Below are 25,834 nucleotides of genomic sequence, written 5' to 3' on the forward strand. Positions count from 1 at the left end.
GTTGTTTTTTTCTTTTTTTTCCTTCCCATCCCATAAGGAGCTAATCAACTTGTCAATGTCTACAAAAATTCCTGCTGGGATTTTGATAGGGATTGTATTATACTGTCAATTTGGGGGAGAATTGACATTTTAGATTTACCCAGTAGTGGGATTGCTGGATTGATTAGTAGGTCTACTTTTAGTTCTTTGAGTAATTTCCATACTGTGTTCTGTAGAGATTGTACTAGTTTACATTCCCATCGACAGTGTATAAGTGTTCCCTTTTTACTGCACCCATGCTAACATCTGTTATTGTTCTGTGACTTTTTAATAATGGCCGTTCTGACAGGGGTGACATGGTATCTCATTGTGATTTTAATTTGCATTTTACCTGGATGATTAGTGATGTTGAGCATTTTTTTGTATGTTTGTTGTCTATTTGTATATTTTCTTTTGAAAACTGTTCATGTCTTTTGCCCACTTTTAAATGGAGTTACTTATTTTTTTCTTGCTGATTTATTTGCATTCCCCGTAGAGCCTACATAATAGTCTCTTGTCAGATGTATAGTTTGCTAACATTTTGTTCCATTATTTAAGTTGTCTGTTTACTCTCTCGATTATTTCCTTTGCTGTGCAGAAACTGTTGAGTTTACTTAAGTTCCATTTATTTCTTTTTGTTGTTTCTGTATTTGCTTTTGGATTCTTAGTCATAAAAAGAATTTATGACTGGCCATTGTCCAGAAGGGTTTTTCCTACATTTAATTCTAGAATTTTTATGGTTTCAGGTCTAACATTTAATTCTTTAATCCCTCTTGAGTTAATTTTTGTATTATGGTAAGAGATAGGAATCCAGTTTCATTCTCGTGCATCTGACTCCAGTTTTCCCAGTACCGTGTATTAAATAGGGTGTCCTTTCCCCAGTATAAGTTTTTGTATGCTTTCTTGAAAATTAGTTGGTTATAGGTATATGGTTTTATTTCTAGGTTCTCTATTCTGTTCCATTGATCTATATATCTGCTTTTATTCCAGTAATATATTGTTTTGGTTACTATAGCCTTGTAGTACAATTTGAAGTCAGGTAATGTGATGCCTCCAGAGTTGTTCCTTTTGCTTAGGATTGCTTTGGCTATTCAGCCTCTGATTCCATATGAAATGTAGGACCGTTTTCTAATTCTCTGAAAAATGATGTTGGTATTTTGATGAGAATTGCATTGAGTCTATAAATTACTTTGAGTAGTATGGACATTTTAACAATATTGATCTTCCAGTCAATGAGCATGAGATGCTTTTCCATTAGTTTGAGTCATCTGTTATTTTTCTCATCAATATTTTGTAGTTCTCTTTGTAGAGATCTTTCACCTCCTCTACAGGTATATAGGTTAGGTATATTCCTAGGTATTTTATTTTCTTTGCAGCTATTGTAAATAGTATTGAGTTCTTGATTTGACTCTCAGCTTGACGGTTATTAGTATATAGAAATACTACTGATTTTTGTACATTAATTTTGTAACCTGAGACTTTACTGAATTTATCAGTTCTAGGAGTCTTTGAAGGAGTCTTTAGAGTCTTCTAGATATAATATTATATCATCAGCAAACACGGATAGTTTGTCCTCCTTTTTTCAGATTTGGATGTGCTTTATTTCTTTTTCTTACCTGATTACTCTGGCTAGGACTTCCAGTACTATGTTGAATAGCAATGGTGGCAATGGGCATCCTTGTCTTGTTCCAGTTCTTAGGGGGGAATGCTTTCAACTTTCCCCCAATAAGTATGATATCGGCTATGGGTTTGTCATATGTGGCTTTCATTATTTTGAGGTATTTTCTTTCTATGCCTAGTTTTTTAACGGTTTTTTATCATTAAGGGGTACTGGATATTATCAAATGGTTTTTCTGTCATCTATAGAGATGGTCGTATGGTTTTTGTTTTTAATTCTGTTTATGTGGTGGATCCCATTTATTGATTTGCGTATGGTGAACCATCCTTGCATTCTTGCTTCTGTATCGGGTGCATGTATAATTAGGATTATTATATTTTCTCGTTGAATTGATCTCTTTATCATTATATTATGACCATCTTTGTATTTTGTTAACTGTTTTTAACTTAAAGTCTATCTTACCTGATATAAGAATAGCTAGTCCCACTCACTTTTGGTTTCCATTTGTGTGTAGTATTTTTTCCACTCCTTTTCCTTGAGGCTTGAAAATATTTATGAGTCAAATGGGTTTCTTGGAGACTGCATATATTTGGGTTGTGGTTTTTTTAAAAATCTTTTTGCCAATCTATGTCTTTTCTGTTGGGCATTTAGACCATTTACAGTCAGTTTCCATATTTATATGTTAGATACTGTTCCAGTTATGTTGATTTTTACCTACTTGCTCTATTTTCTGCCTCATGTTACTATTTCATAAGAGCTGTGAGTTGTTAACTTTCCGTGGGTGTCAATTTTTCTGTTTTATGTATGGAGCACTTTTAAGCATTTCTTGTAGGGCAGGTCTAGTGGTGACAAATTCCCTAGTGTTTGCTTGTCTGGGAAAGACTTCGTTTCTCTTTCATTTATGAAATTTAGTTTTGAGTGATACAGAATTCTTGGCTGATGGTTATTCTGTTTAAGGAGACTGTGACAGGACTCATAGTCTCTTCTGGCTTGTAAGGTTTCTGTTGAGAAGTCTCCTATTAGTCTGGTGGATTTTTCTTTTGTAGGTTACTTGATGTTTTTACTTCATGGCTCATAGGAGTTCCTCCTTCATGTTTACTTTGGCCAGTCTAATGACCGTGTGGCTTTGTGATGTCCTTTTTTCAATGAATCTCCCAGGTGTTTGTTGAGCTTCTTGTATCTGGGTGTCTACACCTGTGGCAAGACCAGGGAAGTTTTCCTCAGTCATCTCCTCAAATTGGTTTTCCAGTCCATTTGCTTTTTCTTCTTCTCCCTGAGGGATATCTGTGATTCTTATATTTGGGTGATTTACATAATCCCATATTTCTCAGAGACTTTGTTCTTCTTGATTCTTCTTTATTTTTGACTGATTGGTTAATTTGAAAGAGTCATCTTAAAGCTTTGACATTCTTTCTTCTGCTTGGTCTAGTCTATTGTGTTTTGTATTTCCCTATATGAATTTTTCATTTCCAGAAGTTTTTGGTTTTTTAAAACGTATCTCTTCAGTAAATCTTTAATTCATTTCATGAATTATTTTTCTAGTTTCTTTGAGTTGGTTTTCAATTTTCTCTTGTATCTCATTGAACTTCCTTAAAATCTGTATTTAGAATTGTGTATCTGTCATTTCAGTATTTTCATTGTGGTTAGGATCCATTACTAGAGAGCTGACATGATCCTGTGCATGTCCTATCACTCTGATTTTTCATGCTTCCGGAGTTCTTGCACGTATTCCTTCTCAGTTTAAGAACTGAGCACACTTGCTTGAGTACTCCATGGACAACTTGGGACCAGCACACCTCTCCCCATCACAGTCAGGGATTAAACTTGGGGATCAAAGGACAGTCCTGTAGGCCAAATCCTGTACCTCTAGGACTCAATCACATTGTTCAGGGCCGTGGAGGAGACATTTGTAAAGTGCTTGTTCAAAAATGAGCAGCTGTCATTTCTAATTTTTGTATTTCCTTTTATTTAGATGGGGCTTTTTTCCCCCTTTTTTCCCCTTCCTCTTAAGGCTATGCCCATAGCGTATGTTGGGTAAGGAACTTTGACTTTGCTTCTGCATACTTTGAGGGTGACCAAGGTTCTAAATGATTACCTTGCTTATACATAGCCTTAGTGTGGTGTTTTTCTCAATCGCTAGTTATTTGTAGGCTGTAGCAGTGGTATACTGTGTGCATGAGTAGATTCCTTGCCTCTTCTCAATAAGCGGAGATGAAGGTCTTTGAAATTTCTTTTTTCCCTAGTCCTGTGGACTTATTAACAGTTTGAATTATACTGGGATGTCCAGTTTAATCTTCAGGTCAGTAATTGGTACTTGTGGTAAGAGGCAGCCAAACCCTATATGATTGAATCAGTAAATGCTGTAATGGGCTGTGCAAGTTAATCTCCCTGCCAGTAATTGGATCTTGCACAAGAGAGTCAGCTGCAGTGGTGTTTTGGGGACCTGTGTCTGGCCCTAATCAGTCAGAAGTGCTCAGGTTTCCCAGACAATGGGCATGGCCCTTAAGCTCCCAGGGGCCCCTTATTGTGCTCCACCACAGTGGAAATGGATGGGGTCAGTGAGACTGGGTCTGGGGATCCCACATTCAGGCTCCATAAAGGCATACACAAGCTCTGTCTCAGCAGGGGTTGAGGGTTGGCTCCTGGGCCACTGGGGAAAGCCACCAGGGAGGGGCTGACATGGCCCCACCATGAAAAAAGTCTGTTCACAGGGAGGGGCAGTCTGGAATTCAGAGTCCAGGAGGTAGGAGTAGGTTTCACTCTTCTGCCTCTTCCCTTGCTTCACCAGTCTCCTTTTGGCATCTGGTTACAAGTAGCAGCCCAAACCAGCTGAGCTCATCAGCAGTTCTGCTGCTGGCTGTGAGCTTCCCTGACCAGGACCCCACCCTGGATGCAGTGCAGCTTTCCTGTGTGGGGAGGTGTTCTGGGAGTGTGCTGTGGCTGATATTCACCCCACCCTCACCTTTTAGTTCTACTGGCCCAGGCCCCCTCAGCTCTCAAGGTCAGTTTACATATCTCTCCCCCATGCCCGTGAATGATGCAATTGAGCCCTAGAGGTAAAGGATCTGGCCTGCAGGACTGTCCTTTGATCCCTGAGTTCAATCCCTTTACATTACAGGGAGAGGCATGCTGGTCCTGAGTTGTCTGTGGAGTGCTCAAGCAGGCTTAATGTCCCTCCACTTTGGGGTATGCCCTGTTTTGATCAAGCAGGCAGGCAGGCAGTGTCCTGGAGTGCCAGCAGGAAGGGAGCCCACGATCTAAGCACTCTTGGTCTAATGTAGATCTTTAAAGGGAAAGGCATGAGCCCCCCTCTCCTTGGAAGCCTTGATGTCATGGGCGCACTGACAGAGGGGAAGGGGCCACTTCTGAGAGCCCTAGCTCAATCATCAATTGAGGGCCCTGTGCTGACCCAGTTGGGAATTGGCATAGCTGCATTACAGGCGAAGGGAGGAGGAGGAAGAGTTGGAATGGAGAAGAGCTGGCACTGTAGTGCCTTATGTCCCAAGGTTCCCCACCCCCGACATGTTTTTCTCTTTTCTTCCCTGAAGCTATCCTCGCCTGAATGTACAAGCTCTGTGCTCACATAGCTCCCCTGAGACCCACCAGCCCCCTCTGACCACCATAGTCTGGGCAGGTGTTGGGGATTGTTTATGTGTGGTCCAGTGGTAAGGCAACTGAAAGACTCAAGCACCCTGGGCAGGACAGATGCACTCAGTGGGTGGAAAAGTAGTATGGCACCCCCTGCCATGGCTCAGGTCTGTTGTGAGGATGAGTGACCCTGTGGAGTCTGACAGCCTGGTACTCTGTTCTCAAGAAGCTCCCAGTTCACTGACAGCAGCAGCGTTTGGGTTCCTGAGGGTAGAGGGACTCTCTGACAGTTTGGGTGCCTATAGTCTCCCAGAAGTGTGAGGGAAGGGAAAACAAACACACCTGCCTACCATTTCTATGGGACTGCAAGTTCTTTGGAGGTTGATCTCTGCCAAAATCTTGCTCCTTCTTGTTCTGCTGTACAACTTCTTCCTGTGGGATCTCTGGTAGGTTCTGGCACTCTTCTGTCATCATTCTACTTGGGCTATGTATGTTTTTTTCACCTAAAACTTTTTCTGCTGAGACAATCTGGCAACTGATGGCTCTAGTCAGCCATCTTGCCTCCACCTGAAAGTTCATATATTAATTCCTAACCCCACTACCTCAGTTGTTACTATATTTGGAAATAGGATCTTTAAAGTGGTGATTAAGTTAAAATGAGGCCATTAGAGTCAGCCCCAATCCAGTTTGACTGGTGTCTTTGTAAGATAAGGAAGTTTGTGCTCACAAAGAGATACCAGGGATGGTATCTCTGCACACAGAAGAAAGACCATGTGAAGACATAGCAAGAAAAAGGCCAACTTCAGAGGTGTCAAAATCTAGCCTTCAGAACTGTGAGAAAATAAATTTCCGTTTAAGCCACCCAGTCTGTGATGCCATTTTGTTACGGTAGCCCTAGCAATCTCATGCAGTTTTGGTATCAGGAAGTGCACTGATTCTGTAACACCTAAAAATGTGGAAGCGGCTTCAGAACTGGGTAATGGGTAGAGGCTTGGAGGAGTTTTGAAGCACACGTTCAAAAAAGCCGAGATTCTAGCTCTGAAGAAATTGTTGGTAGATATATAGGCATTCCAGCTGCTTCTAGTGAGGCCTCAGGAGGAAATGAGGAACATATTGTTTGACATTGAAGGGAAGGTGGGCGTTGTTATAAATTGGAGCTCTTGGCTAAATTGTGTTCTGCTTTTGTGGAACGTAGAACTTATAAGTGATTAACTTGGATATTTAACTGAGGAGATTTCTAAACAAAGTGTTGGCACAATCTTGTTTCTCCTTGCTGCTTATAGTAAAATTTGAGAGGAGAGAGGTATATTGGAGGAGAAATTGTGAAGCAAAAAGGAACCGGAACCTAAAGATTTGGAAAATTCTTAACCTATCCATAGTGCAAAAAATGAGAAAGTGTGTTCTGTAGAGAACACCAAAGGTGTTCCTGGACAGTCATTTGATAAAAGATATTAGAAGTATGACTCATGGATTCAATCAGCCCATCTCAGCAGTAGCCAGGAATAGAGAGGGGAATATACCAGTTGAAATACTGCTAACTTGGACTAAAAGGAACAGAGATGGGACAAAAGGAAGACAGGCTGTTGAGCTTCTGGCATTCTACAGGGCAGGACAGTAGAGTTATCCAGCTACAAACGAGTTATCCTTCATGAAAAGAATAGAATGACTACAAAGGCAGTTTTGAGATTCTCAGACTTGCCACTGCCACCAGGGGCCCAGAGGGCACAGGTTTGGAAGGGTAAAGCTATCTTTTTTTCAGTGTCAGTAGGCCACGCTGTTGCTGCCCAGGACCTATGGGGCAGGGCTGCATTTAGTCTCTCCTTATTTAGTGTGATAATAATGTAGATTTTCTATAGATGTTTTTTACCGTATTGAGAAATTATCCTGTTCTTAGTGGACTGAGAGTTTATTTGTATCATGAATAGATATTTTGCGTAATGATTTTTCTGCATCTACAGAGATGATCATATAGTTTGCTTTAGTTTGTAAATATGATGAATTACATTAATATTTGAATGTTAAACTAGCATTGCATTCCCAATATAAATCTAATTTTTCATGATATATTATCCTTTTTATATATCATAGAATTTATTTGCTAATTTTTGTACAGGATTTTTGTATTTATGTTCATGAGGGATATTGGTTAGTATTTTTTACTTGTAATGTCTTTGCTTATGATATCAGGGTACTTCTAACCTCATACAATGAGGCTGGAGAACTTTCCTCCTCTGTTTTCTGGAAGAATTTGTATAGAGCAGATACTATATCTACTGTAAATGGTTCATAGAATTTGTCAATGAAGCCATCTGTACTTGGAATTTTCTTTCTTGCAAGATTTTTAAACTGCAAACTTTACAGGACTGTTACTGCTATCAGTTTTCTTTGTGCATGAGGTTTAGAAGATTTTGTCCATCAAGATATTTGTCCATTTTATCCAAATTGTTGCATATGTGGCAATAACATTGTTCTTAATATTTTCTTATTATCCTTTCAGTGATTTTGGGATTCGTAGTGATGTCTCATTTTTCATTCCTTATATTGGTGTAATTTATGACTTCTCTCTCTTTTTTTTTTCTGTCAGTTTGGTTAGAGGTTTAAATTAAACCTTTTCAAAAATCCCGTCTTTGATTCCTTTGATTTTTCTGTTTTGTTTTGTTGTTTTCAATGTCATTGATTTCTAATATTTATATTTATTAAAAAGTGTAGAAACTATTCTTAGTTTGTGGCTCTTAAAAAAAACAGGTGACTGCTTAGATTTGGTCTTCTTTTGGGCTATAAGTTCCTGACTTTTGGACCATAACATGTTGTATTTTGGTGACTATTTCATGTGTATTTGAAAGTAATGTGTAGTTTGCTGTTGCTGGTTGAAGATTTTTGTAAAGATCAATTAGTATAATTAGGTTGATAGTGTTCAGGTCTTCCTATATCTTTATTGAGATACTGTTTATAAATTTTTCAGTTACTGAGAGGAATATTGAAATCCCTAATTATAATTGTGAGTTGATATATTTTCATTCATTTCTGGTAGTTTTTATTTAGTGTATTTTGAAGTATTTTTGTTGGGTGCATACACACTTAGAATTGTTAAACTGCCTTGGTGTACTCCTTTATCAGTTGTAATGTTTAACATTTTCCCTAGTGATATTCCTTGTTTTGAAATCTACTTTGATATTAATATAGTCACTCTAGCTTTCTTTTTTTAGAATCCTGTTTTCTTTGTGTTTAGTTTTTTTTAATCAAGATGAAATAAACATAACATAAAATTTACCATTTTAAAGTGTACAACTCAGTGGTATTTAGTATATTCACATATTCTGCAACCTAGTTCCACAACATTTTATTATCCTAAAAGAAAATCTTGTATCCATTAAACAACTATTCCCTATTCCACCCTGCAAGCCCCTGGCATCCACCAGTCTGCTTTCTGTTTCTCTGGACTTACATATTATGAGTATTTCATATTGATGGAGTTATACAGTATGTGAATTTTGTGTCTGACTTTTCTCATTTAACATAGTCTTTTTGAGGTTCACTCATCTTGTAGTGCTTATCAGTACTTCATATGGCTGAGTAATGTTCTATTATTTATATTTGGCATTTTGTTTATCCATTCATCCATTGATGGTCACTTGATTTTTTTCAACTTTTTGGCTATTGTGAATAGTGCTGCTGTGAACATTTTTGGACAAGTATTTGTTTTGAGTTCTTTGGGGCTTATACCTTGGATTAGAATTGCTGGGTCATATGATAAATTCTATGTCTGACTCGGAGGAACCACCAAACTGTTTCACCACAGCTGCTGTACAGTTTTACATTTCCACCAGCAATTTCCAAGGTTCAACATCTTTGCCAACACTTGTTATTTTCTATTTTTTGATTATAGCTGTCCTAGTGTGTGTGAAGTAATATCTAATTGTGGTTCTGATTTGCATTTCACTAATGATTTATAATGTTTTCATATCTTTTTGGCCGTTCATTTAGTTTATGTTCTTTGTTGAAATGTCTGTTTAACTTCTTTGTCCATTTTTTAAATAATGTGTTTGTTGTTAAGTTGTGAATTCTTTATATCTGGATGATGGACTCTAGTCAGATACATAATTTACTAACATTTTCACTATTCTATAGATTTTTCCCTTTGATGAACAAAAGTTTTAAATTTTTTCTTTTGTTGTTTATGCACTTAGTGTCATACATAAGAATCTACTGCCAAATCCAAGATCATGAAGACTCATTTCTCTTTTCTTCTAGGAATTTTATGGTTTTAAAAAAACTCTTTTATTTAGGTTGTTGATCCATTTCAAGTTAATATTGTATATGCTGTGAAGTAGGATTTCAACTTTATTCTTTTCATCTTGAAATCTAGTAGTCCCAGTGCCATGTGTTGAAGAGACTATTCTGTCCCCATTGAATTGACTTAGCACCATTGTCAAAAATCAATTGACCATAGTTGTATAGATTTATATCCGAACTACCAGTTCTAATCTATTTGTCAAAATGTCTATCCTTAGGTCTCTATCTCACTGTTTTGAGTATTGAAATTTGTAATAAATTTTGATATTGTAGTTTGTAGTAAGTTCAACATCTTTGCCAGCACTTGTTATTTTCTGTTTTTTTGTTTATAGCTGTCATAGTGTGTGTGAAGTGATATCTAAATTGTGGTTCTGGTTTGCTTTTCACTAACGACTTAACAATGTTAAGCATCTTTTCATATCTTTTTGGCCACTTGTTTAGTTTATGTTCTTTGTTGAAGTGTCCATTTCACTCCTTTGTCCATTTTTGGTATTTTGATATTGGCAATTATGGATCCTCCAATTTTGTTCTTTTTTATCAAAATCATTTTAATTATCTAGGCCCCTTGTAGTTTCATATAAATTGGAGAATTGACTTTTCCATTTATGTGAAAAATGCCATTGGAATTTTGATAGAGATTGCTTTGAATCTGAAGACCACTTTGCAGAGTGTTGCCACATTAAAAATATTAAGACTTCCAAATTACAGCATATTTTACTATTTTCCTCAGACTTTCTTTGATTTTTATCAGCAATGTGTTGTTTTTAACATACAGGGTTTTTTGTTTTTTTTTTTTTAACCTTCTTGCTTAATTTTTTCCTAGATGTTTTATTCTTTTGCTATTGTAAATGGAATTACTTTTTTAATTTCCATCTTGGATTGTTCATTGCTGGCACCTCAACATAATGCATTTTGTGGATTGATCTTGTACCCTGCAACTTTGCTAAATCTTTTTTTAAGCTCTAGTAGTTTGTGCGAGTGTGCGTGAGATTCTGTGGGATTTTCTGTATGTAAAATCATGTCATCTGTGCATAGAGATAGGTTTATTAATACTTGTACTTTTCAATTTGAATGCCTTTATTTTTCTTCTCTGAGTAAAATTACTTTGGTTAAAACTTCAGTACAGTATTGAATGGCAATAGTGAAAGGGAGTTTCCTTGTCTTTTTTCTGATGTTAAGGGGAAAGCTTTCAGTCTTTAATCATTCAATATTATATTATTTGTGAGTTTTTCACAAATGCATTTTATCATGTTGAGGAAGTTCCCCTCTACTTCTATACTTCTATGTGTTTTTAGCATGAAAGTGTGATGAATTTTTGTTGAATGTTTATTTTGCCTCAATTGAGATGATCACGTGGATTATTCTTTCATTCTATTAATGTATTGTTTTATAGTAATTCCTTTTTTATGTTGAATCACCCTTGTCTTCCTAGGGTAAATTCCTCTTGGTAATGGTGTATAATCCTTTTAATAGGCTTTTAGATTCAGTTAATAGTAACATAGTTACAATTTTTTTTTTATACTTTTTTGAAAGTATGCAGGAAATAAAATGTGTTGTTCCTAATTATAAATACAATACTTCCTTAGATATCTGCCCATGCATTTAGCATTACTGGAGATCTTTTATTTATTTATTTATTTGGTACAGCTTTGAGTTACTATCTAGTATTCTTTTACTTCAACTTGAAGGACTCTCGAAGCGTTTCTTGTTGGACAGGTGTAATATTAATGAACTCCCTCAGCTTTTATCTGGCAGCATTTCAATTTGTCCTTCATTTTTGTTTTGTTTTGTTTTTTGAGACAGAATCTGGCTCTGTTGCCCGGGCTAGAGTGCTGTGGCGTCAGCCTAGCTCACGGCAATCTCAAACTCCTGGGCTCAAGCGATCCTCCTACCTCAGCCTCCCGAGTAGCTGGGACTACAGGCATGCGCCACCATGCCCGGCCAATTACTGCAAAATATATATTTTTAGTTGTCCAGATCATTTCTTTCTATTTTTTAGTAGAGATGGGGTCTCGCTCTTGTTCAGGCTGGTCTCGAACTCCTGACCTTGAGCGATCCACCCACCTCGGCCTCCCAGAGTGCTAGGATTACAGACGTGAGCCACCAGGCCCGGCCTGTCCTTCATTTTTTTTTTTTTTTCAATTTTTTTATTTCAGGAAATTCTAGGGGAACAAACATTTCGGTTACATGTTATGACTTTGCCACATCGCAACCATGGTTTGAGACGTGCACTTCCCCCCCCCCACAATGCTCACCACGTACATTAGTTGTGAGTTTACCCACGTCCCACCCCCCTATGCCCGAAGAATATTACTACTATGTGAACACCTTAGTGTTGATCAATCAGTGCCAGTTTGGTGGCGAGTACACGTGAGCCTATTCTTCCATTCTTGTGATATCTCACTTTGGAGGATGGGCCCAAGCTCTATCCAGGGAAATATAAGAGGTGCTAGATCACCATCGTTTCTTATCATCGAATAGTATTCTATTGTATACATATACCATATTTTATTAATCCACTCATGGATTGATGGGCACTGGGGCTGTTTCCACATCCTTGCTATAGTGAATTGTGCTGCCATTCGAGTGCAGATGTCTTTATTATAGAATGACTTTTGTTCCTTTAGGTAGATGCCTAATAGTGGTATTGCTGGATCAAATGGTAGTTCCACTTATAGCTTTTTGAGGTATCTCCAAATTCTTTTCCACAAAGATTTCACTAATTTGCAGTCCCACCGGCAGTGTAAGAGTGTTCCTATCTCTCCACATCCTCACCAGTATTTGTTGCTTTGGGATTTTTTGATAAAGACCAATCTTACTGGAGTTAGGTGATATATCTCATTGTGGTTTTGATGTGCATTTCCCTAATGATTAGAGATGTTGAGCATTTTTTTATGTGTTTGCTGGCCATTTTTCTATCTTCTTTTGAAAAGTTTCTGTTCATGTCCTTTGCCCATTCGTTGATGGGATTGTTTGATTTTTTCTTGTTGATCTTTTTGAGTTCTAGATAGATTCTTGTTATCAGCCCTTTATTGGATGTGTAGAGAGCAAATATTTTCTCCCATTCTGTAGGTTGTCTATTCACTCTACTGATGGTTTCCTTGTCCTTCATTTTTACAGGGCAGTTTGCCAGAATTCTTATTCAATAGTTTTTTTCTTTCAGTACTTTAAACATGTCATTCCACTGCCTTCTGTTTTTCCATGGTTTCTAATGAGAAATTTGCTGTTAATGTTATTAATGATCCCTTGTATGTAATGAATTGCTTCTCTTTTGCTGCTTTCAAGTTTCTCTCTTTGTCTTTCAACAGTTTGATTATAAGATGCTTTTATGTGGATGTTTTTGAGTGTATCCTACTTTGAGTTCGTTAAACTTCTTGGATTTGTAGATTCATGTCTTTCATCAAATTTGGGAGAATTTTTGATAATTACTTCTTCAGATTTTCTTTTTGCCTCTTTCTCTTTCACATATTCTTTTTGAAATCTCATAATGTGTATATTGGTCCAACTGATGGTGTCCCATAGGTTTCTTAGGTTGTTTTCACTTTTCTTCATTTACTTTCTTTTCCTCACTCTGATAACCTTAATTGACCTATCTTCATTTTCACAAATTCTTTCTTCTGCCTGCTCAAATCTGATACTGAAATTTTCCAGTGAATTTTTCTTTCAGGTATTATACTTTTCAGGTCTAGAATTTTTGTTTGGTTTGTTTTTACAATTTCTGTCTTATTATTTATATTTTCTGTGTGTTGAGACGTCATTTTCCTGGTTTCCTTGAGGTCTCCATGTTTTCTTTTAGCTTTCTGTACTTATTTAAAACTATTTATTTATTTTGCAGTAAGTACAGTGCTTGTGCTTCTGCATAAGCTGTTTGTGCTAATTTCTTTTATGAACAGGCCATACTTTCTTGTTTGTTTGCATTCATTATTCTGATACTATAACCAGTATATGAGAATTGTAACAAATTGTAAGAAAAGAAATAATAAGAATTACAAGAAAACTACAGACCAATATGTTCATTAACATAGATGCAAAAATTCCAGTAGTTGATTTTGTAGGGTAGAAAGATAACAACATTCATGGCTAAAGTCCCTATAACAAAAGACAGATTAATAAGAGAAAAGCCTAAAATTTATTTAATATAAGGTTTATGTGACACAAGTCTTCATAAATGAAGACCCAAAGAAATAGGGAAAACTATATTTTTATGAACAGTGATGCAGAAGTATGATTGGATTTCAAGAGGATATCATCTATTGGTAGTAAACTGGAAGGATTCAGATTCTTTTTGGCATCTCTGTGTGACATTTCTTTCCTCTGGGTATAAGGAGTGGATCAGGGTCGTATGATCTACTTTGGAGGAAAGTCAGAGAATTCTTTAAAGGTGTGCTTCAGGGGAGAAGGGCACAGAAAGGTCAACAAGACCTTCTTGCTTCTACCATTTTCTCAGATGCCAAGGTACCATATTTGGGGGTAGCATGTCCTGAACCCCTTTAATTTCAAGGCTTACAATATAGCCACTTTATTTAAGAAGGTATAGTATTGGCTTAAGTATAGCTATATGGATCAATAAAGCAGAATAGTGTTCAGAAATAATTCCACAATATATGGCTAATATATATTTGGCTTATTACATAGGTGCCAATCTAAGTGGGAGAAGGATAGCCTTTTTAACAAATGGTGCTGAAACAACTAGATTTCCTTGTTTAAAATAAATTAATTTCAACCTTTATCTTGTACCATACATGGAATTTAACTTGAAACATAGAAGTAAATGTAAAGACTGAAAGTATGGAACTAAAAGCAGAGGAGAAAACCTTTGAGTCCTTGCAGTAGGTAAAGATATCTTAGGATATAAAAAATACAAATATAACAAGGGAAAAAAAGGATAAATTGGACTTGATGAAAATTAATCTTTTATGCCTTTTGAAAAACACTCTAAAAAATGAAAAGGCAAATCATCCAACCATCCACTTGGGAGAATTATCTGCAACACATATATTTTACAAAAGACGTGTATCCAAAATATATAAGGAAACCAACAACTCAATAATAAATGGGTAAACAGACAATATGAGAAGATGTTTGACTATTACTCATCAGGAAAATGCAAATCAAGTCTACATTGATACACCATTACACAATGGTTAGAATGGCCAAAAATAAGAAGACTGACAATACTGAGTCAAGGTATTGACATGATGAGCATATAAAGCTCTCATACATAACTGGTAGAACTTTAAAATAGTGTAACCCCTTTGGAAAATAGTCTGGCAGTTTTTAAAAATAAAGTTAAATATATAATTTCCATGTGACTTGGAAATTCCACTCCTAGGTTTTCACCTAAGAGAAATGAAATCATATGTCCACGAAAATACTTGAATTAGAATGCTCACAGTAGGGTTAATCATAATAGTACAAAGCTGCAAAAAACCCAGTTGTTCATCCGGAGGTGAATTGATAAAAAATAGTTGTATATTTATACAGTGGAACACTACTCAAAAAAAATATTAATATGTGCAGCAAAGATGGGCAGTGACTGAGGGGGAGACTACCTCAAAACTCCAGAGGATTTTAGGGAATTAGATGGTGGGACTAATTGCCAACTCATTTTATGAGCTTAACAAAACCTGTATTCTAAAACCTAACAAATACACTGTAAAAGAGGAAAATAATAGACCAGTTTCTCTCATGGAAGTAGTTGTAAAAATCTCAAAACATTAAAAATTAAAGTAGCATATTGGTTACTTTTTTGGGGAATGCCTAATGATTGCAAGGAGCATGAGGGAGGTTTGTAAGTTGCTTGTAATGTTTTATACTGGATCTTGGTATGTGGGTGTGTTTGCTTTTTGAAAATTTATTGAACTTTACAGTTATGGTTTGTGTGCTTCTATGTAGTAGACTATAATGTACTTAAACAAATATTGCTGATGCTTCCCAAAATGAAGGGAATTTCAAGAAAAGATAGCAAAGGAAACTATGATATGATGTATAACTATCATGCATTTGTGAAATTCTAATTAAAACTGGTGAAATGACCAGTGAGATTGGCAAAATATAAAATCTGTAAAAACCCTAAGAGTTGTGAGGATATGGAGATATACTACCTCTAATCTATTGCTGGTGTCAATGTAATGTCTTGTAACCACTTATGGAAACAGTTTGATAATACTTCATAAGGTGAACATAATATGATTTTACTCTTTAGAAGTCTTGCACACGAGCACCTGGAATCATGTTCAAGGATGCTTATATAGTGGTGCTGTAAGTAAAGCAAAAATATGTAGACAGTACATATATTCACCAACAGTGCAATGGACAAATAAGTAGTGATTTATTCATCAGTGCAATACATTGGAACAGTGAAATTCAGGAAACGATCAGTATGGTTAAAATTTAAAGATTGTTTTGTTAAAGTGGGAAGTCACAAGAAAACATGTAATATTTCCCTTTTTGACAGTTTAGAAAGAGGCAGAGGTAATAGTATATTTAGAAAATCATCATAGAAGCTTAAATACAAACTAAATAAAAGCAAAATCATCATCAGTTGTAGGGAAAATGATCAAGGAGGAACACATAAAATGCTTCTAGGTGAGGTTATGGTATGTTTTGTTTCTTGGCCTGGTTGGAAGATTCAGGGGTATCTTTTATTATTATTTTTTAAAACTATTATGCGGTTTTGTTTTGTTTTTTTTTCAAGACTGAAAAATTGCTATTTATTTGACAAAAAACTTTTGAATTTCATAAAGAAATGGCAGTAACTGGTAAATATGTTAATTCAAAATATTTTTACTAAGCACCAGACGGAATAGTTCGCAATCTTTTCACCGAGAACTCCTTTGAAAGAATGCCTATAACTCAATCAGTTTATTTAGATTTTTAATCAAGAAATCTAAAGCTGCCAATCAGAGTTTATAATTACTGTGAAATGACCAGATAAACAACCTTGAGGTCATATAACATGGGCTTTTAAAAGGTGTTTGGCCAAGCATGGTGGCAGGTGCTTATAGTCCCAGCTACTTGGGAGGCTGACGCAGGATGATCACTTCAGCCCAGCCCAAGAGTTTGAGGCTACAGTGAGCTATGATGTGATGCCACTGCACTCTAGCCAGGCCATAGAGTGAGACCTTGTCTCAAAAAAAAAAAAAAAAGTTTGTTTAACCTATACCTTCTAATTGAGGGGTTCCTTGACCTCAGGCTGGTAACCCCAGGTCCATGTGCCAGATATCACACATACACATAAACAAAATGAATACTAAGAAGCATGTATAAAAGAAATAATATATGGTCTCTGTATGTTTAAGGGCAATAATGTCTAATTCTCATGAGCATACGATGCAGTGAGGGGCAGAGAGAAATACAAGTCACTAACCCACAAGGGAGAACCAAGCAAGAGCTTGGTATAGAGAGAGATAAGTGCTGTGCCCTGGGGATACAGCAGAAAGGGTGCTGGGAGCCATCAGGGACCAGGTGGCATCCAGGCCAGACCAGGAACATGCATGGATGTCAATATGCTATATTTCCCCAAAGTGTAAGAAAATAAATTTACTGAAATATCTTTTAAAAATTAATAATAAATCTGAAAGCTCCTCAACTTTACCTGCTTTAAATATTGGGACTTGTGGTTGTTCCTCATGGATGTCTTAGAGGTGGTTTCTTTATTTAGTAAGATGTCAAGTTAAAATATAAGATCTCTTCGAAGCCTATCATCAAGGAAATAATTATAACAGTTCTACAATTTATATTTAGCCTTACAATTGTAAAACTACTTTAAATCTACATTTTATGATGTATTTTTTCTAATTCAGATCTGATGTCTTTTCAGTGCCATTCATATTGAGTAGCTTTTTGTCAAAATTGTTGTAGAACTTTGAATAAATGTCTTAGTGTGCTAATTAACAGTGAATTACTTTTCTTTCAGATTCAAACATCTACTTCTTTGGGAACATCACAGATTTCACAGAAAATAATTCCTCTCTTGGAACTTCCTTCTGTTTCTGAAGATGGTAAAATGAAACTGCTTAAGAATATTTTCTTTATTATACATATACTATTATAATAATTTCCATTTTGAGGTGTATTTTTCTCAAATGACCATATAGGGGAAGGAAAATACCTTTTCCTTTTAACCTGTAGGTTCTTGGCTGAGGCTTAGTTAACAAAAGACAGATTAACAAGAGAAAACAAGTTGAAATGTATTAAAATTCTTGTGTACATGGGAGAAACTCAGGGATGAGTAACTTAAAGGGCTGATTAAAAGTTGGTTTTATAGACTAACTTGAGCTTAAAAAAAGAAAAAGAGATATTGGACTTCTGGGCTAGGGGCAGGGGGATGCAAGTTATGGGAAGGTGACCAGGAAAATTATGGTATACAAGGGTAAAGATTGTTATGCACATTTAAGTCAGTATCTTCTTTGATAAAGTCTTATGATTAAGAGTAATTCTTCTTGGTACTGAGAAGGAGACACCTTTACACAGATAGATTTCCTTTATGAGTGTTAATTTCCCTTACAGAAGGAAAACTTATACTCTGTCTTTAGAGCTTTTCCTGTGTCTGCTGTTTCTCAAAATAATCAACTCAATATAATCCTTATGTGAAAAACACATATTTTGGAGTAGAATATTTTGCTCTCTGTTATATAAAAAATTTCAGGCAATAGCAGATAGTTGTATATTTTCAGGAAATTTTTGCTAAAATTTCTTTAAAATAATACAATTTGGATGTTCCTTAAATTTGCTTTTGCAATGGGATTTTTTTGGTATATAAAAGTTGAACTCACAAGTTAATCATCTTTATTCAGCTGTGAGCCAAGAAACTCAACAAAACTTCATAGATGGCTAATTTATAATGTGTTACTTAGTTTAGAAAATTTTACTGTAGTAAATTTTTTAAAAACTTTTTTTAATGTCTTTGTTATTAAAGGAAGAACTCGTCTTAATATCTACATTTACATATAAAGACTTACAAATATTCTGATATCAAATATCTGCTTTTCTATGATCACATTAGAAAGAAAAAGTAAATGTGTTTCTGTATTTCTAAGACTTTAAAAATTGCTAAATGTTAAATAACATAAACTGCCACGTTGATTCTTGGTTTTGTAGAGAACGTTTTTCTTTGTGTGTAGTCACCAGAGAGGAGATGTTTCTGAGCTCATCTACTATAGCTTCAATCTTAATTATTAGGGATATACTTCTGATTGTTTTAGTTTCCTTTAAGCCTCTTTTTAATGGTTTTACTAAGTGGTTAAGTGTTTCTCCAGTTTGGATCCTTTTTAATATCAATGTATGCATATGTTATATTTGTTACTATGTGTATATATATGCATATATACCTATATTTGTGTATATATTCATATGTAAAGTAGTACTTGATCTCAGTTTACTTCTTTTAGACTTAAGGGCCTGCCCTCTGCTGCTAATATTTCAGGGTTTATAACTAAGTCCGATTATACTATCCAGGAAGAGTGAGCAGCATATTAACATGTTACTTTTAGTATTCATGATGTGTGTCATCATTGGTATTGTCATTTCCTGTAAAATTTTCTTAGTCAATTTTAAAATAGACTAATGATTGCAAAAGATGATCTTTAAACTAAAGATTACATTTTGTAATTTTCCATATTTTTGTTATCAAAAATGTTATTTGTTTAAAAATACAGTAATTTCTTTTCTCTTTGATTCTCATATTCATATTTGGTTTTTAAAATAGACCCTTAGTGTTTGATGTTCTTATTTATTTCAGAAAAATTAAAATGTTATTAAGTTGATCATTTTTATTATTGACTTAAACATTGTTCTATGAAATTTAGAGTCAGAGGAGGAATTTTTTGATGCACCATGTAGTCCCTTGGATGAGCCTCTTCAATTTCCAACTAAAGTTAAAAGTAGTCGACACAGAAAGTTACAAAAGCAGGATTGTTCAGTAAATTTGACTACATTCAAAATACGATTTGAAGTACCAGAGGTAAGTAACGTGGTAAGATTAATATGGCTTATTCAAAGTGCTTTTCATTCCTACTATTTATATCTTATTTATATAATGTCATTGCTAATAAGCACTGTTGTTTTCATCCTGATTAAGCTAAATCCAGACTTGCTCTGTGGTTCCCCTTGTAGGGGAAGGTGTGCTGAAAAATCAACTCACAAAAGGCAGATTAATTGGAGAAAAGGCATGCCAATTTATTTGATCATAGCTTTACATGACAGTAAAGCCCTCAGAATGAAGACTCAACCACTCAACGGGGTGCAAAAGCTTATATACCATCCTGAGGTTATAGAAGGGGCTTAGATCCTGGCAAAACAGGTCATGGGGAGGGGTTGAGAAAAGGAATTCTGTTGAGGGGCAATAAATGATTACTAGGGAGAATTTAGGGGGCTTGAGAACATATAATGGTCTGCGTGTGGGACAAAGTCTGTTGGGCCTCCAGTGTGGACTGTGGTTTGTGACAAAAGTCTGTCCCAGGTTTGTTAACAGACTTTAATCTTCCTTCCTGTGATATGGGTTCAGTTAATGAAAACTCAAGAAAGGTACCAGAGGTAATTATTTTCTTCTTTGGTAGGTCTAGATTTTAGACAGATAAGGAACTCAGAACATCTTTATTCTATGCTTTGGGAGAGGTAAAAGCTTGAGGGAAAGGGAAAGGAAAAACAATTGTTCTCCTCGTTGGGTCTGTCTGGTCTTTATGCAGATAGGGGAAAAGTCTCTTCTAGCGTCTGTTGATCTCTAAGAGCCTTTTATTCAAAATATTCATTATACCAAGGAGAAATATTTTGGGGTGAAGTTCCTTGTGCTCCTTCACCCCCTTTTTTGAAGATTTAACTTTCTTAAGAATTGGGATTTTAGATGATCTACTGTATGTATTCAATACATATTTTATGAGAATGATTATTTAGTGTAACTATGTATTATAGTGTAACTATGTATTATATGTATATGTGGGTATAAAATCTCTCACAAATTTTAAATATATAATATTTATCTTATATGTCCATATATAACCACTATGCACATGTTTTTGTTTATGTAGTGGTAGTTTCTTTTTTCTTTGTTTTCTAGGTTTTGATTCAATTTTATCACCTTGTTGGAGACTGTGAACTGCCTGTGGTAGAAATTGATGTTTTAGGATTGGGTACAGAAATTGAGATTAGAACATATGATTTGAAAGCATATGCCTTTTTGAAAGAGTTCTGCTTAAAATGCCCAGAGTACTTGGGTAAGAATGTCTGTTTTTAAAAATAAATTAATTAATTCTATTGTTCGACTACCTGGTGGACAGTTTTTAATTCTTTAGGCTCTGAATCAGTACATTTGCTAAAATATTCTCAGAAAACTATTACATTATGAGTTAATCTTTAACTTTTATCTTATAGTTGGTAATCCGGAGGGGTAGATCAGAGGAAACAATGAAGATAATTTTTTTCATTAAGGAAAATCAAATGATCATGGTTGAATTTTAAATTTTAACTGAATACTGGAACACTGAATTCGTTTCCTATTTTTGCTGTAACAGTTTACAGCTTAGTGTCTTAAAACAACACAAATTTATTAAAGTTCTCTAGGGCGGAAGTCTAACACAAGTCTCACTGGGCAAAAAAATCAAGATGTCAGCAGGAGTTCCATTTTGAAGACTTCAGACTTCCATTTCCTTGTTCGGTCAGGTGTTGGCAAAATTCATTTATGTGGTTTAAGTCTCTATTTCCTTGTTGCCTTTTAGTCAATGGCTGCCCTTAGCTCCTTGAAACCTCTTTTGGTCCTTGCATATAGCCCCTCCATCTCAAAACCAGCACAGGGCGTCAGATCCTCCTCATACTGCCATCTCTATAACTTCCTCTTCTGCATTTTGCTTCCACTTTTAATAGTTATTAGATTGGACCACACTTGATAATTCAGGATACTTTCCCTTTAACCTTAACCTTAATCAGATCTTCAAAGTCCCATTTGCCATACTAGGTAATATATTCAGGTTCCAGGGGATTAGTGTGTAGACCTCTTTGTTGGAGCTAGAGGATAGTGTTCTACTTACCACAAATCCTTTATGTTTCAGAATCATAATGGATGTGATCCCTAAGGAAATACTGTTTTCTATGTTGGGCATTTAGGGAGGATACTATTTATATTTCTTCTTTTACATTTTTTGGATTTTTCCTTGAAAGATAATTGTGAATGGTAGAGGGAATGATTTAGACAACTAATCAATAGTTTAATTTCATTAAATGTTTTAGCAAAATAATATTATGTGTGAGGAGAGATGACATTAAAAAAATTTTTAAATAGACTTTGTTTTTTAGAACAGTTTTAGATTCACAGCACAATTAAGCAGAAAGTACAGAGATTTCCCATATATTCCTTGCACCCTCGTATGTATAGTTTCCCCCATGATCAGCACCCCCACTAGGGTGGTACATTTATTACAATTGATGAACCTACATTGATACATCATTATCACCCCAAATCTGATAGTTTACATTAGGATTCACTATTGGTGTTACACATTCTGTGTGTTTGGACAAATGTATGGTGACATGTATGCACCATTATATTATCATACAGAGTAGTTTCACTGCCCTAAAAAAATCCTCTGTGCTGCACCTGTTCATCCTCCCTCCTCCCTAACCCCTGGCAACTACGACTGATCTTTTTAGTGTCTCCATAGTTTTGCCTTTTCTAGCATGTTATATAGTTGGAATCATATAATATTTATCCTTTTCAGATTGATTTCTTTCACTTAGTAATATGTGTTTAAGTTACCACCTTGTCTTTTCGTGGCTCGATAGCACATTTCTTTTTAGCAATGAATAATATTCCATTGTCTGGATGTATCACGGTTTATTTATCTATTCACCTATCAAAGGATATCTTGATTGCTTCAAGTTTTGACAATTATAAATAAAGCTGTTACAAACATCCACGTACAGGTTTTTGTGTAGACATAAGTTTTCAATTTCTTTGGGTAAATACCAAGGGGTATGATTGCTGGATCATATGGTTAGAGTAAATTCAGTTTTGTAAGGAATTGCCAAACTGTCTTCCTAGGTAGCTGTACCATTTTGCATTTCTACTGGCAATGAAAGAGAGTGCCTATTGGCTCTGTATCCTTTCCAGTTGTCAGTGTTCTGGATTTTGGCTATTTGGATAGGTATGAAGTGGCAATTTGCATTTCTCTGGTGACGTATGATGTGAGGCATTTTTTTTATATGTTTATTTGCCATCTGTATATCTTCTTTGGTGAGATGTCATTTTTAAAATGGGGAGCAAGGTGGGCAAAGTGGGCAAGGTGGCTCATGCCTGTAATGTCAGTGCTTTAGAAGCCTGAGGCAGAGGATTGCTTAAGGCCAGGAGTTCAAGACCAACCTGGGCAACATAGTGAGACCCTATCTCTACAAAAAAATTTGTAAAAAATAGCTGGGCATGGGGCATGCTCTTGTAGTCCAAGCTACTTGGGAGGCTGAGTTGGGAGAATCACTTGAGCCTGGGAATTCGAGGTTGTAGTGAGATGTCATCACACCACTGTATTCCAGCCTGGATGACAGCGCAAGACTCTGTCTCTAAAAAAAATAAAATAAATTGGGGTGTAAATTAAGAACTGTGGCTTAAGACTTGGTCAGAGAATATGATTTATACATTTTTTTCTTGTATTCTACACTTGTTCCATAGCCCTTCGGAACTTGAGTGCGGTAGATTGTGTTACGGTTATCTCTTGCCATACTTGCCATACTATGTACTGTCATATGTAGTAGATACAGAGTTTTGTTTTATTATGCTTTTTACATCAAGAAATAATTTGCTCTGGTAATTGTAAAGAAAAGTAAACCAACTTGACAGTGTTCTCTAATAATCTTGAAGTATTATAGCAGTTGTCCATTTTTACTTTTTTTTGTTTTAAGAGATGGTGTCTCACTCTGTTGCCCAGGCTAAAGTGCAGTTCTGTGATCATAGCTCACTGTAGCCTCAAACTCCTGGGCTTAAGGGATCCTCCTGCTTAAACCTCCAAGTAGCTGGGACTACAGGTGCACACCACCATGCCTGGTTAATTTTTTTATTTTTTATTTTTGTAGAGACAGGATCTTTATGTTCAAGGCTGGTCTCGAACTCCTGGCCTCAAGTGATCGTCCCACCTTGGCCTCTCAAAGCACTGGGCATGAGCCACTATGCTTGGCCTAATTTTTACATTTATTCTTATTTTTTATTTGTTTTCTTAAGAGCAAAGAAGAAAACAAGCCTTTCAAAACAATACAGGGCGTACAGTTTTTACTACACCTATTTCTGATATCTTTACTTTTGTTTTCTCAGAGGGAATGAATTACACAGTTTCTTGAGCAAAATAAATGATCAGTATAATAGTTGTTCAGTGAATGAATAAATGTGTAAACAAAGTGGGGACCTTCTTAAGGGTTGAAATGTTAACACCATCAATATAAAGCTGGTTCATGTGCTAATAAGCATTTAAGTTTGTAGGACTTCATGGAATTTGTGGCTTTTTTTCCCCTCAAGAATTGTATGATTAGTTTGTAGTCCTTCCAGTCTCAGATGTTAATTTCCAGCAGCTGTAAGTAATTTGGTGATGATACTTTTAAAAGTTTGCTGTAAAAATCTTTTTGACACCAGTTTCTCTAGTACAACAGGTTTTGATCAGAATTATATGGTAATAGGTTTATTTTAATCTAATTTAATCTAACCTAATATACAGAAAAACTTAATGTCTCATCACATTCCTGATCTGTTTTCTGAACAACTGGGTTTTCAAGGACTCTGATTTTTGTTTTGTTTTGTTTTTGTTTTTATCTTCTGTGATCCAGGGCCAGAATTTTCTTTCTGCCCTTTTATCGTGGTTCCTAAAAGCCGTTCTGTTTTATCTTTAATTGATTGCTTGTTTTTTTTTTTTTTAACCTTACCTACCATCTGGGTTTAGAAAGATAGAAGATTTCAGTGTTGTGCGGCACAAGAGAAGGGAAGGAAATTGTAAGGAGAAATTACATTTTTAGAGTTTAAAAAATCAAAAAGGGACTTGACCTTGGTAAGGTAGAATCCAAGGTCCAGAACTGATTTAAAAAAGCCTTTGTTTCCAATTATATAATTACTAATATTGCTTGCATTTATTTTCAGTTAGTTGTCCTATGAAAAGATAATTTTTAAAAATTATTTTTAGATGAAAACAAGAAACCCGTTTATTTGGTCACAACACTGGATAACACAATGGAAGATCTGTTAACACTGGAATATGTGAAGGTAAGCAGCTCCATTTATATCTGCTTAATATGGTAAGTATGCTTATGATATGTTATAGTCAAGTTTTGTAAGTTTAGTAATCTTCAGTTTCTTTAATCTTCATTCTGATGTAATCTCTGCAACTCCTAACACTTTAAGGTTTTTTTGTCTTGTCATCCTGTATTAAATAGTTGTGATTTATAAATACTTCATATAGCAAGATGAGAAGCCTGTGTTCTACATAGAAATGACCTGCGTTTGATCTTTTTCTTCCATCAGAGTATTGAAAAAGAAATAAACTTTCTAGTCTTGAGGGAATTTATTGTTGTATATGGTTCAAGATGATGCTTTCACTTCATTTCCCACTGTTGAGCGAAGTTATCTGATTTTTGTGGTGTCAATAACACTATTCCTTTCTTATTGATTTATGATACCTGCGGGAGTTTAGCCATGCTCCCCGCAAAAAATCAGGTCCTTTAGGTAGGGGTCATCGCAAAGGATAAGAAAATAATAGAAAATGCAGAATAATTGAAATAAAAGAATACACAGAGACGAAGATATAGTTTTCTAGATTTATAAAGATAAAAAAGCAGGGGTACTCAAGGGTCCCTACAATATCCCGTTAATCATAGGGCCCGGAATAAAGTTTCACATGGGTATTTATAGGTACAGAGATTGGTTGCCAGGGGTAACAGACTTACACAATAACAGGTAATTCGTTTTGGGTTACAAATATTTTAAAGGGCTTCTATAGATTCCTTAACTAACTCTGGTTACAAAAACTTTCAAGGACAAACTTCTAAGTTCTAAGATAAAGCTATCACTTAACTGAAGGGTTAAACAGAGATGTAGTGGCTCCATATTTCTTTATCAAGTTATTGCAGATAGAGACAGGTCATCAGAAGTCAAGCAGGAACTGTCCCTTGGGCTAATTGTTTTTAGCCGCAGGAATCCATCTCTGAGCCGACACTCTTCGATCAGCTCTTATCCTGTGATTCCATGTAGACCTTGCTTTGTCCTTCAAAGCAGATGGGAACCATGGGGTTAAGACCACAGCAGTCACCTTGGAAAGCAGCCTCTACTGACCTTTTGAGATGCCCTCCTGAGGTGGA

The 25,834-nt window shown here is 35.7% G+C and overlaps 1 protein-coding gene across 1 annotated transcript in view; it reads left to right on the plus strand.

Annotated features, from left to right (window-relative positions):
• VPS13A (vacuolar protein sorting 13 homolog A (S. cerevisiae)) overlaps nt 1-25,834 on the plus strand; it is a 262,251-nt gene that overhangs the window by 65,533 nt on the left and 170,884 nt on the right. Inside the window, 4 exon segments of the mRNA XM_012650655.1 lie at nt 17,436-17,520; nt 19,327-19,481; nt 20,574-20,730; nt 24,664-24,747. Coding sequence (XP_012506109.1) covers nt 17,436-17,520; nt 19,327-19,481; nt 20,574-20,730; nt 24,664-24,747 — 481 coding nt within the window.

The sequence above is a fragment of the Propithecus coquereli genome, unplaced genomic scaffold, assembly GCF_000956105.1.
Source record: "Propithecus coquereli isolate 6110/MARCELLA unplaced genomic scaffold, Pcoq_1.0 Scaffold339, whole genome shotgun sequence".
In the NCBI taxonomy this organism is placed as follows: domain Eukaryota; kingdom Metazoa; phylum Chordata; class Mammalia; order Primates; family Indriidae; genus Propithecus; species Propithecus coquereli.